Here is a 12,926-nt window from a genome sequence, read left to right on the forward strand (position 1 = left end):
ATAAGTTCAATTGAGGGTCTAATCCTCTCGTCGCCAATCTGTTTTCTAAACTCTCCAGCTTCATCTCACCTTTCAAACGAAACATGCCTCGTGAGTGTTTTCCTGCTAATGTTGACTTGTCGCACGCGCAATGGCGAGCATCTCGGCTGACCCCATTAATTCCCTAGCCCCCGTTGAAGATATGTCCGACGAGGAATCCGGCGATATTCCTTTCAGAAATGCGTCAGAAACAAATGGCAAAGATGCCCAAGACTCCCCGGAAGACGAAGGAGACGAAGAGGATGAGGATGAGGTGGAAGATGGACTGTGAGTGTCGCATTTCCGACTGACGGATATATGTTTCTAACTGAATATAGCTACATCGTCGAGAAAATAATTCAACACTCTTGGCTTGATGATGTATGTTTTATAAAACTTAGCCTCGTTGGGCCACGAAGCTAATCAACTACAGGGAACCCTTAAGCTCTTCGTGAAATGGAAGGGCTATGACAAAATTGAAGACCATACATGGGAAGACGAGGAGGGCCTTATGTACGGCTATTCACTCTTGAGCTTCGAGATCTACTACGCGCATTTATTGACGAATACTACAGGGAGGGAGCCCGCGACATTGTCACAGAATACTACAAGAAGATCGGTGGTCGCCCGAAGAAGAGCGAAGAGAAGTCTACGGCAGCAAAGCCAGGTCGGAAGCGCAAATCCATGGGTGATTCCAAGATAGCTACGCCCTCACCGGCGCCTGCAGCGAGCGAAGCTAAGAGACAGCGCCGAAAGTCAGTGCCTAAGGAGATAAGCAAGGAGACAACCAAACAAGCTTCGTCCGCGTCCGAAGAGAATAATACTCAATGGCTTCCAAAGGGGAAGAACTGGGATAAGGATGTGAAATCGGTGGACACAATTGTCCGGGAAGGCAGCGCGGGTCTCATGGTCTGGCTCGAGTTCAATAATGGACACAAGGCGAAACTATCCCTTCATGCCTGCTATGAAAAGTGCCCTATGAAAGTATGTCTTCCACCGCTCCCCAAACAGCAATAAAGATACTAACCGCCAAACTAGATGCTTCAGTTTTACGAATCGCATCTGTAAGTCAAGCTGTCCCAGTGAAAGCTCGAAATGTGTTCCTAACATCTCTCATAGTGTCTTTAAGGACAATTAACTCTATCTCATTCACCAACAAGTCGATATACCACCAACACGAAAATGTTACACAGTTGTGATATTTCTAGGCCATTTCTTCAATCTCGGATGCACAATAGCGAGTGGCCATCGCTACAATGCTCCCTAACTACTGCCACCAACCTGTTTGAGTATGGCACTGCTGCCTGCCCTTGAATTGATTTCCACGAGTTCTGAGTTCCAATTTCCTCTTTGCGTTATGGGCAGGTCAATACCGGCGTCTTTCGGGTATCTCGTTTCTAGCTGCACGCTAATGTTCATTTACTTCACAATTACAAAGTGTCCATTGTAACTGTCCTGTGTGATTTCTCAAATTCCACATCCCATGAGTATCATTCAATGAGTCCTGTCTGCCGCGCCATGCTGAAATATTCCCATCTATCCTTGTACGCTTCTGCGCCGTGCTTTGTCAACGCTCGCTGCACACGCGAATATTCCGCCGCTTGTAAACAGCTATCGTCCTCAGCTGTCCAGACTCCGGGCATATCATCGGGAATACCTTTGCCTGCGGTGAGGTATTTGAGAACCTTATCTGCCATCTCTGGGACCATGCTTGTACACCGCAGAGCATCGAACACGTGGGATTCTTTGGCACCTAGAGCCAGACGTTGATCAATCCAAGTATCGACGCTGGGTGCATCTGAGGCGTCATCGTCAGCCACCTCGGATGCTGGGCTTGAGGGCAAGAATGGGAGTTCTAGGAAAATAGGATCCACCGGGTCTTCGAAGATATCGTTTACTGGTGGTCTGGGTTTCGGTACTTGTTTCTTGAATCTGCCAGACTGTGCGAATGCGTTGTCCCCCAGTGGTCGCGGTGGGGCTGGCTGCACTGGCGGCTCTGTTGCATTTGCTGATCGTTTTGAAGTCTCCTGAGTAAAGAGGCGAAAGGTTGGTGTGGAAGGGTTCGGGACTGGGAAGAGGCCTGGAATCCCAAGGCCTTGGAGCGGCCCTGTATCTGACGACAAGACGCCGGGAGAGTCTCTTCCTGGGCGTGCAGCAAAGGGTGGTGTGACTGCCACGTTTGATGACTCTGGTCGGGGTCCCCGACTATCGGGACGGGAACGGCGGGAGGAAGGACCCGCAGTTGGAGAAGCTCTGATTGCTCTTCTTTTCATAGGTGAAACGTCCCTCCGCCGTTGATTCAGCGGTTCAGGAACCGTATCTCGTTTTCGTTTGGGACTGTTGGCTGTATTTGCTTGGACTGGAGGCGGTGCCAGATGAGGGACCCTTGTGCTAGATTTTGCCGTAGATTCTTTTGGGGAAGTTCGGACTGGTAAGGTCTTTGGGCGTTCTCCTTGGGGTGGTGCAGACTGTACAAGCTCGGCGTATGATAATGGGGTGCCACCCCCCGGACGGCCCTTGCCCCGCAGGTGCTTCATGTATCTACTACGCCAGGACTGCCATGGGTGACCGGGAAACTGTGCTCTCCCAGTTAGTATCAGATTTATATGTGTGCGTCCTGTAGCGTTGACAGAAACATCATACCAGTTCACTTAAATCCTGGTAGATTCTATTGCCTTGGATAGGCGCCCCTGGCTCTTGTGAATAATGTTCGACCCAGTCAAACAATATTTGATCCTCTTTCAAAGTAAAGAACGATCTTGTGCTTTTCGTGGGAATATTGGATGCACCCATTGGACGAGGTGCAGATGGTCCAACCCGGTGGGCTTCTAGATCCTCAAGCTGTCCCTTGGTGATAGAACGCTCTACATATTGATAGGAGAAACTAATTTTAAATTAGTGCGCAGATTTTGAGCAAGTAGAGCGTTCCGTACGTGTCTTTGGGTAGGTCTTTCCTCGTGTGATCTACCAACTTGACATCAGCATCCTTTTCCATCAGCACAACGGTGCCACCATATTGCTAGATATTCGTTAATCTCTGCAATTTCCAAATAAGATAGAGAGTTCCCGAAATACCTTAATTAATTCTTTAAACCTCGGCCTTTGTGGAACAGTTAGAGATAGCCAGAACCGTGCGCCTTGAAACAGATTCATTGTCGAACCCTCAACTTGGGATGAGTTATTTGTTGAAGGCGCCATTTCAGCTCTTCAGCGACCAAGATTTGAGCCCTTTCTTCAAGCTTTCACACACAGTAAGGTAAGCCGGCTTTGTCTGCGACGCGGTGTCACGTGGTTCCGTGTCGCAAGGGGCTTTTCCCATTCAACGGCGGGATATGGCGCAAGATAAGCGTTATCTCACTCGACTGTCAGTTCTTGGGTTCGATCATATGAGATTACGGCAGTATCAATCGACAACGGTCATAGATGAAATCGTTGGTTCATGCCGAGACTGAAAACGCGGTCACGTGGCATAGACAAAACGGACGACTTGCGATGAGAACGCGTTGACCGATCACAAATCAAGGAAGGTAAGAAGCGTGAAGAATACCGCTGGAGGATGCAGAGTGAATAGTGTATCCTTTAAACTTCCCGAGAGAACTTGAGCTTCAGAATGGGGACCCTCAGAACCGTTGCTCTGGTGGTTCTGACGATCTCGGCTTTCACCTTTATCGCGTTATTTGGTAGGCTGCCAGCTTTCCGGTAAGGAATTTGCCAACTTAGAAACATTTGCCTAGGTGATGCTATGTGCTGACTTACCAAGGAAAACTCCGGTCGCCTGGCTCCATCGGGCGCTGTGGGTGTACTTTCCGAATGGACTTGCCGTTGTCGATAATTGCTTGTTCGGCGGGAAAGTAGTCCGATGCTGGAATCGATCTGGCAGCTATATATTAAAGGAGAACCACCCCCTTGTCCTGGTGAGTCTCGAAGAATTTACTATTGCCTATCCAGCCAGATATTGACCATGTATACTAGATCTTCTTTACCTCCTTGCTAGTCATTGGAGAAGGCATTTTTGTCCCGGCTGCGTGGCCTCGGCTTTCGAGCATTCATCGATTCTGGGTACCTGCAGCTATCACCTTGCCATATTTCCTGCTCTATAAATGTGTTGTGACCAAGTCATTTATCACAGCAGAGAACCATGAGGAAGAGATGAGACGCTATCCGTATGACCGCGTCCTCTTTCATCCAGGGCATCAATGTAGCACCTGCAAGTTCCTCAAGCCAGCGCGCAGCAAGCACTGCAGCTTCTGTCAAGCCTGTGTTTCTCGCCAGGACCACCACTGTGTATGGCTGATGAACTGCGTCGGAGCCAACAACTGCGTGTACTTCATCTCGCTCTTGGTCTCCCTTTCTGTCATGTTGATTTACGGCTCCTATCTTGGTCATTCTCTACTCTCTGAGATGTTGAAACGAATTGTTCCGCCGGAGATACAGGAGTCCATGCAAGGCTGGACAGCCTGGATCAACACATGGGGTGTTGTGGTCTCTGCTGATCCCAAGATTGGAGCAGTGTTTCTACTGATGCTCATGACTGCTCCGCTAGCAATATCTTTCCTAGCGTACCATACTTATCTCATCTGGGCTGGGATGACAACCAATGAGAGTGCCAAGTGGTCTGATTGGAAAGACGATGTGGAAGACGGCTTTGTATTCAAGACAAGACGAAGTCTCATCTTCAGCAGCCCCCTTGCTATGGATCCACATGATCAACTGTGGCCTGTGCATACTGATCAAATCCTTGTCACCGATGAAGATCCTCCAACCGAGGGATGTTTATTGGCCTCCAACTCAAATTGCATTGCTCGTCGCCCGGAATCGGACGTACCTCCCGACCCTCGATGGAAGAGACTCCACACTATGAGAGATGTTGACAACATCTACGATATGGGCTTTTGGTACAATCTTCGGGATGTGGTGGGACTGTCCGTCCGTCGAGCTAAGGATATATCTAGTATTTAATCTTTTTATATATGACATGGTGATGTTCAGTATGAAAGTTTGATTTGAAAAAAACATCCAAAGTATGTCCACGTGAAAGATGATAAATAAATACATAGAGAACCTCCAAGATCTACAATTTCGACAGTGAGGGATTAATATATGTGAGCTGGATCAGCTATTCATGAGGCACGCTATTGAACATTGAGGGTAGTAAGTAGAGCATAAATTTGGAAGAGTGTATAACTAGCAAGGGTATGTTGGAGGCGGAGAGCAAGTTGGCAGCGGAGAGCTCAGAATGGGCGAATGAGCGATAACGATAACGGGCGGAAAATTTGTCTCTCCACACCTCCGAATCTTTGATTCTCTCATCCCACTCTGATCTCCCCGCTCTATTTACCCTTTGAAGGAATAGGCGTGTTATCCAGGATTTTACTTGCAAGATGGCAGACCCAAAGCCATTATGCACGCCAGCAGAGCTTATGCTTAAGGTAATCCTTGCAGGGACCCTGAGCCACTACGAAGTCCGGGGCATGATCGATGACAAGCGCCTGGAGCACATGCTTGCCGCTGGAAAGCAGATCCTGTACAAGACTCACCAGGAGAGCGATGTTCGGTAAGATAATGCATAGAATTGACCATTTGCATGCTTTGTATACTAATCTGTGACGCGCTGCCAGTCACAATCTTGGCATGTCGCCGGATATTTGGCAAGGTCTAACGAATGTCCTCACTAAAGCGATTCCCGTCCTCGAGTCCCAATCTTTCGCGTGGAAAAGTCCCGCAGCAAGCTACGAACACTCTTCTGCCAATCTGATCGCATACAATTATTTCTCGCTGGTCAAAGACATTGAGCGCCTGAATGATTTGTGTACAATCGCTCGCAACCTTCTCGCCACAACCAAGAAGGCACAGAACCTTGCGGCAGAAACAGGATTTGATCAAAGAATTTTGGCTCTCATCGACACTTGTGTTCGGGTCACCGCTCGAGGCTTTGATGGCGAGCAGAATGCGCGGAACGAGGAGCGATGGCAGAAAGTCGTCAACCTGTACAAGCGCCTTCTGATTACGTGCCTCCAGTACCTTCATAACTTCATTATGCACAATGAGCATCGTAAGATGGTGCTCTGGTTGGATCTGTTTGGATATCATTCAACCGCTGATACGAACATTATAAAGCCCAAGGAGCCTTTGGATGATGCTAGCTCGCGGGAAGGAGTGGCACCCATTGTGCAAGTTGGAGAGCGCGTCATCAACCCGCCGATCCGTGCACTTTATGACCAAACTGCAGAAGATTTGCTATTGGAGACTATCGCCAAGTTCCCACGGGAGCCGGCAACTATCAAGGAAGAGGCCGCCATGCTGCTTCTGGCCAACATTAAGGATCACATGGAGAGGATTTTGGGGAGAGACCTCAGCGCTATTCAGGAAATGGGCAGAGACCCAGACCAGGTCAAGGATATCAGGGCTGCTTTGACTGCGATTCTTGGGGCCAAGGTTGACGGTTGGGCTGATCTCCAGGACCGGGCTCGTGAGCTCCCGGCTGCGCTTCCCGAAGAAGAGCATGAGGAACCTGAAGATCACGAAGACCAGGAGAATGACGATCACAAGGAACGCGACGAGGAAGAAGAGGAACACGAAGTCACTAAGAAGAAGACCATCCTGACTATTGATCGCAGTCTCACAGCCGGTTTCCCTCGTCTTTGCTGGGCCGATCTTCCAGAGATCAACGATTTTGGTGCTGTGGATGGACCTGTTACAGACGAAGACACCAGTATGCCCCGGTCAGCTCAATCTGCCGCCGAGACCCTCCAAGAGGCCAAGGACGAACTCATGGCTCGGCTCCAGGAGCCATCACATATCGATGGCGATGAAGAGCACGACTATGACCACGGCGATGCACACACGGTTGGAGATGATGATTCGCACAGCCTCGACCACATGGCTGATGGAAGCGTCGACGGAGATGGCGAGGATGATGTGGATGATGATGGCGTCGATGGAGAAGCCGATGACGAAGAAGAGGAAGACGATGAATATCGTGGCCGTCCTGGTGATCAACAGCGGGGTCTTCTGACAGATATCCCTCTAGTCCTTGGACCGACAGAAATCGAAGCTTTGCCCATGATTGTTCAGGCCGGCATTGTGGACAGCTTTGGCCTCAAGGGCGGCGAACGGAATGGATCCAGGAACATGCAAGCTCTCCGCTGTCACATCCTGCTCACACAAGAGACAGGACGTAACCTATTGCGCGAACTACTGATTTTCATTGCGGCATGGGATCTCCCTGATGATGAGCTATACTTCAAGATGATGGTTCAGATCATGGAGGCCGTGCTTAAGAACGGCCTTATGTCTCATGCCTACTCCGACTTTGGCCAACCCAAGGACATCATTTCTCCGGCACAGGCTGTTGTGATCAAGATACTCACCCACATCTTCCGAGCCAAGTACTCTCCTGCTTCGGTGACGGGCTCGGCTCAGCCAAACATCCCCCGCAACCCGAGCTCACTCAACCGAGTTGATATTCTCACTGTCCGATACATCTTCACCATCTTCCGTGGCAACATCATCCCCGAGACTTGTGCCCTGATCTACCTCCAAGGTCAGATCCGTGCCGAGCGAGCTCTTTCGGAGGATTTCCCGCTCAATCTATGGGACATGGAACGGGTTTACGAGGGTGTCTACCAGTTCTTGGAGTTCTTCGCCGTGCTGACCGAAAACAACGACTGGAAGAACCTGCTGGTTAAATGGGAGATTGTCTACGACTTGGTGACATTGATCAAGGAGTTGGAAGCAAGCATCCCCAAGGGCCAGCTAAGCCAGTTGTCCTTTGGCTCCGTGCCCCCTCCCCCTCCTCCCCGAAACGACACCGCAGATGCTTCCTCTAGCGCTAGTCCCCCGGCTCCCGTTGCTGTCGAACGCCCGTACGATCCCAGCGACCCAGACCCTGTTGACACCGGCGCCGGCAGCGTCGACTCTCGACCCGAGTCCCCTCCTATTACAGAGGATCCCTCCGAGTTTGAATGGCGAAACCTCAAAAAGCTGGTCGTGCTTGTGCTCTCCTCGCTTGTCTGGAAGTGTCCCGATGTTCAAGAGCAGATTCGTCGCTACGGCGGTGTCGAGGCGATTCTTTGCTGCACTGCTTTCGATGCCCACAACCCATACATCAAGGAGCATGCTGTGATGTGCCTCAAGTTCTTGCTGGAGGGTAACCGTGAGAACCAGCGCCTTGTTGAGGAACTCGAGGCTCGTGAGGTTGTCAGCAATGATGGTGGCGTTCTGGAGCGGAGTGGCTACGAAGCGATGATCAATCAGGCAGGCAAGTTAGCCATCCGGTCCAAGGCTCGGGCTGAGGAAATTTTATGAAGCATTGACCTGACGTGTGATGAATTCTCTACCGAATACTGTACATAGATAGAGTAGACGGAAAACTCTTTGAATGATACTTTGATTATAGTTCTTCCTGTGGGATGCATGACTTGCATAGACATGTATTTCTAAAAGAGGAAGGTGGGTCTACACGTGTTGATGCCTGAACATCTGAATTCCTGCCTACAGATCATCTCGCCATTGCTTGGCCAAGTCTACAAGGAATACTGTCTACAAGGTGGTTCAGAATTACTATATGGACTAGAGTGATATGAATTTCAAGCTTAGTAGATTAGTTTCTACCGACCAGTATGGTTGTTAATTATAATTAATGTTTAGTAGGTTATCTCGGCAGCTGTCTATATCCGACATTTTTACTAGGACTACAGATATTGAGTTGGCTACTGCTCGAAAATCGCCTACAATCCTTTTATCCACCGCCTTTGCAAGACATCTTAATAGACGCCTCCAAAACTAAGATAAATAATATCTAACAGCACCTATGGTAGATGTCGTGGTACATATCGGTTGACACAAACATATCTACTATAGACACATTTAAAAGTCATCGGCTTCACCAAAAGGTGATCAGCGGCCGGCAGTGCACCGAAGTACTAGCCAGGAACATAAAACACATACGTACCCTACCCACTCCAGTTCCATCAAGGTGAGCCGCCTCGAAAGACATGGGAGTATGGGGTAGAGAACTGGGGTGACTCACTCGGGCCGAAATCTCATGCGCTATCCCTACGCGTAGGAGGCATCCAGATATTCGGTCTTTGTGTCTTGCGTCTGTTATCGGAAGGTATTCCTGACATTATAAAGCGGCGTAAGCAGATGGAGGTTCATCATAGTAATCGTCAGATAGGTATCCAGCAAGCTGGATCCCACGATCGATGTTTTCCATCTGCTCAAGCCGCCATGTCAGTTCCTTTACGTCCTTTAGTAAATAAAGGCCCGACTCCAGATCGAGAGTGCGAGTGCTGCGCAGTTTCGGCCAAAACTGCAGAGCTTGATACTCGGTCCACTCCTTGACAAGAATCATGATCACCATGATAGTCAGTCCCAGTACGAGAAAAAAGAAAGCAATTGCGAAGGTCTCCATGGGAGGAGGCATTGTGAAAGAAGACATTGTGGGTGGTTGAATGGGGTTGAATGGGCTGGGATACTCACATGTAAGCAAGTATCGAGATTGCCAAAAGGTGGTTGGGGTATATCAACGTGGAGATACCTAGTAAGTTTGGAGTAAGCGAGTAGATAAAGTCGCCCAGGGATGAATAGGAGAAGGAAATGATACCCTGATAGTGTGCGATACTCCGGAGAAGTCACAGTCTGTGACTCGGTTCAAAGATAGAGAAAGATGGTATGAGTTGTAGAGAGGATGTCATGTGGAATGATAATTATATCGAAATGGGGACTTGGGGACTTGGTATTTATATGTGGGCAGCGGCAAGATCCTCGACGAGGATTGGGACCTAACAATGTAATTGTATGCCCTTTGTTTAGAAGGCGATCAAAGATATAGACAAAGGCATGAAAGAATTTGAGATCAAAGAAGGACAAAGGTCTTTGAAGCAAGTGAAATAATTAGACTATGAAAGACAACAAATAAACAAAGGACTCGTCGATATCATCGAAGTGTGCATCTCCGAAAAGGTTTCGAGATATTGACTACAGATGTAGGTGCCAATGCAGTCATGAATCCAAGACGCCTAGATCATATACCCAAAACAACAGTGACCTCCTTGACATCCTTCCCTGTATATTCTCACATTATTTATGTGCTTGATATATATGCAGCTTATGTCTTCTTGCTCGAGTTCCAGATATGGTGGCCGGTAGCTTTACTTACAATACTATTTGATTTGATTGGAATGTACATGATAGATGCAACAGTCATTCACTCATACTAACATAAGAAACACTGTCATGTAATCTCCACCACAACAGACAGCTTAAAATGCACGCATATGCACACACACTCTCTCGATGTCTTCAGCCATACATGCCATCCCATTCCTCTTCCTCATCTTCCTCAACAAGCTTCTTCTTCGCTTCCTCCTTATCTCTCAACTGCTTCGCAAAGTCCACACGGTCAAGCGGACACGTCCCGCGCAGCCGCAGCCAGGGCCGCACGCACTCCAAATCGAAGCGGTGTGTCGGGTGGCAGGGCAGCTGGACGACGAGCGGGTAGGGATCTTCTACGAAGGGGTTGTTGCAGATAGGACAGGTATCAGAGGGCTTGAGTGATGCTTTGGGGACGCGTTCGAGCACTAGAGATGTTCAGGTGTGGTTAGTTATGCCGAAGGAATACCCCGCCGATGCGGGGGGAAATTGGTGGACAGGGAAAGCTAGGGGAGTGGCTTCTTACTATCACAGAATTCCTCGTTAACACCCTCAACCTCCCGCGGTGGCGTATCTGCCTGCGCGAGTAGCGACTGGATCATCGTGGTCAACAGATCACGACCGGTATCTGAGTCGGCGTTGTCGGTGCCCTCCTGCGCGTCGGGACGCGGCGCTGAATCAGCCTCGCGGCGCATCATATCTAACGCCTCTGCGAGAGAGAAGAATGCTGCGCTGACATCTCCTGGGACGGGGACTGCATGGGGTCTGTGGTCGGGAGCTGGGGTGATCTGGGATAGGGTTGAGAAGAAGGTGGAGAGGTCGGGACGGCGACGGCGCGCGATTGGGGCCGTTGAGGGGTCGGTGGTATTATGTTCGACTGAAATGATATTAGCTTTGGGGATTCTGGGTTGATTGTGATTATGGGGATTCGTACTTTCGTAGGTCGACATGGTGGGGGATGGAGCACTCTCAAGCTTTCGGAGGAGCTGTTTTGTGAGGAATGTGGGCGGGGAGAGCCCGTGTATTTTGTGACACCTTTGATTGTTTGCTGTGACACAAGATTGAGTAAAAGGGAAATGCAGATTTGGGGATTGTGCTGGTTGTGCTGGTTGTTTTATAAAGAAGTTCCCCGAAGGCAGAGTCGATAACGCGGCGCGGCTGTTCTGATTGGCTGGTCACTATACAAGCTCTTGGCCTAAATTGGAATGACGCACTTTTCAATACGAAAATGATGGAATAGTTCGAATACTTTGAGAGACTTCAAATGCTAAAACAATGATAAATTCATGGACTACACTATTTAGAACATCCCATTGCTGTGCATTCGAAGGGCAATCTTATTATAAATGAACTTGATTCCTTTCCGTACTTAGTAGAAAAACACTCGAGGTTTCCACCAAATTCACATACAGACCTTGAATAGATCAGAGCTCAAGGTGCGTTGTATGCTTCGTAGGCTTTCTAACGGTGGGACCTCAATTTCGAGGACATAAGATCGAGTGTGATTGATTCTCTATCCTTTTCTTTCAGAGTACATTTTCTTCCTCCCATAACAAGTCACAAAACTCGAGGAAATGCTCAGCAGTTCCACTTGCTTTTACACAAGAAGCTGGAATGCGATCTAATACAAACCATTCATGTTTGTTCACATACACATCATCCTCGTGAAGCACCCCTTTTCTTAACAATTCCGCCGTAGAAGTCGAGAAGACTCGCTCTTTTTGCAGTTCTTCCAGTCCCTCGATGACTGAATGCACTCGGCCCCGTGATCTACCTTGGACGTCGGGATGGTTAAGCCGTCTTAGGCACTATTTCTGTGCCTGCTCGATGAAGGAATATATTGAGATGTATTGAGTCGGCTCCCTGTTCCATCAGTCCATATGCCTTTTAACGGATTCTCTGTTGAATCTAAGCTCAGGACGAATGAAGTGGGGATATTGGTCGGGGTGATCCCAATAGCGACTGGCATAACCACTAAGTAAATTATTTTGCATTGAGAATTGGCTTTCAGATAGCTCATCATAGACACGATAGAATTTTTCATCATGTCGAAGTGTGCGCGGAGAAGGTATGCATGTTCTACGACCACAGGAGCCAGATAGTGTGCAGATGGTACATCCATCGATTTGTACAGTGGTTGGAAGATCAGTTCGATACATCGCAACTATAAAAATACTCGTTGCTTTTTACCAGTAGAATAGTGAGGAGAGGCTTCTCAATTGACTTTAGAGACAAATAATATGTGGCAGCTTCGGTGAAATAGAAGGTGGGGGAAAGTGACCTGTTCTCAAACGGTATCACCGTGATAAAGACCTCTTTGGGGCAGGAAAAATGATTCTCAATCAGAAGTTGAGGAGGCGGGGGTTACTGGTGTATTAGCAAGCGCACGTGGGTCGACAGTCGTAGCGTGCTTTATGGGTTACTCATTTAAGTCTGATACGAACCAAATGTAGATGTGTCAACTCGCGATTGGGGATATGCGAGGCTCGGAATTTTGGCGACTCATCGGTGCAGATATTGATAGGTTGGCGTACAATGCCTATTCTCAGACATTCGGACTTGCCACGCTATGTCGTTATTGAGGGAACAATTGTCAAGAACGTTGAGAAAAGGTATTGTCCTGTCTATATGTAGTTATAGAGTCATATTATATAAATAAAATGTTGAAGCTTTTAAGTGTCGACAGTCCTATTATCTCCAAGGCTAGGCACCTGTGCAGCCCTGGAGGATGACCACGCTTACCAATCTGCAGG

The 12,926-nt window shown here is 48.6% G+C and overlaps 6 protein-coding genes across 6 annotated transcripts; 3 read left to right on the forward strand and 3 right to left on the reverse strand.

Annotated features, from left to right (window-relative positions):
• Positions 1–83: 83 nt before the first annotated feature.
• N7479_006635 (chromo domain-containing protein) lies at positions 84–1,156 on the forward strand (the record flags this gene model as incomplete). Its single annotated transcript, XM_057254329.1, has 7 exons — positions 84–90; positions 168–306; positions 357–399; positions 452–531; positions 594–1,002; positions 1,057–1,082; positions 1,138–1,156. The coding sequence occupies 7 exons, from the start codon at positions 84–86 to the stop codon at positions 1,154–1,156; spliced, it is 723 nt and encodes a 240-aa protein (XP_057108191.1).
• A 352-nt stretch (positions 1,157–1,508) lies between these two features.
• N7479_006636 (putative transcription factor Rap1) lies at positions 1,509–3,216 on the reverse strand (the record flags this gene model as incomplete). Its single annotated transcript, XM_057254330.1, has 4 exons — positions 1,509–2,594; positions 2,662–2,902; positions 2,952–3,037; positions 3,094–3,216. The coding sequence occupies 4 exons, from the start codon at positions 3,214–3,216 to the stop codon at positions 1,509–1,511; spliced, it is 1,536 nt and encodes a 511-aa protein (XP_057108192.1).
• Positions 3,217–3,628: 412 nt separating this feature from the next.
• On the forward strand, positions 3,629–4,977 carry N7479_006637 (DHHC family palmitoyltransferase; the record flags this gene model as incomplete). Its single annotated transcript, XM_057254331.1, has 3 exons — positions 3,629–3,717; positions 3,779–3,932; positions 3,991–4,977. The coding sequence occupies 3 exons, from the start codon at positions 3,629–3,631 to the stop codon at positions 4,975–4,977; spliced, it is 1,230 nt and encodes a 409-aa protein (XP_057108193.1).
• Positions 4,978–5,399: 422 nt separating this feature from the next.
• On the forward strand, positions 5,400–8,325 carry N7479_006638 (Ataxin-10 homo-association domain-containing protein; the record flags this gene model as incomplete). Its single annotated transcript, XM_057254332.1, has 2 exons — positions 5,400–5,572; positions 5,637–8,325. 2 exons carry the CDS (start codon positions 5,400–5,402, stop codon positions 8,323–8,325), a joined length of 2,862 nt encoding a protein of 953 aa, XP_057108194.1.
• An 820-nt stretch (positions 8,326–9,145) lies between these two features.
• N7479_006639 (Zinc finger RING-type) lies at positions 9,146–9,445 on the reverse strand (the record flags this gene model as incomplete). Its single annotated transcript, XM_057254333.1, has 1 exon — positions 9,146–9,445. One exon carries the CDS (start codon positions 9,443–9,445, stop codon positions 9,146–9,148), a length of 300 nt encoding a protein of 99 aa, XP_057108195.1.
• Positions 9,446–10,323: 878 nt separating this feature from the next.
• On the reverse strand, positions 10,324–11,123 carry N7479_006640 (uncharacterized protein; the record flags this gene model as incomplete). Its single annotated transcript, XM_057254334.1, has 3 exons — positions 10,324–10,601; positions 10,700–11,050; positions 11,108–11,123. The coding sequence occupies 3 exons, from the start codon at positions 11,121–11,123 to the stop codon at positions 10,324–10,326; spliced, it is 645 nt and encodes a 214-aa protein (XP_057108196.1).
• Between the last annotated feature and the right edge of the window lie 1,803 nt (positions 11,124–12,926).

The sequence above is a fragment of the Penicillium vulpinum genome (genome assembly GCF_028829585.1).
Source record: "Penicillium vulpinum strain IBT 29486 chromosome Unknown utg000003l_segment0_segment0, whole genome shotgun sequence".
Taxonomy (NCBI): domain Eukaryota; kingdom Fungi; phylum Ascomycota; class Eurotiomycetes; order Eurotiales; family Aspergillaceae; genus Penicillium; species Penicillium vulpinum.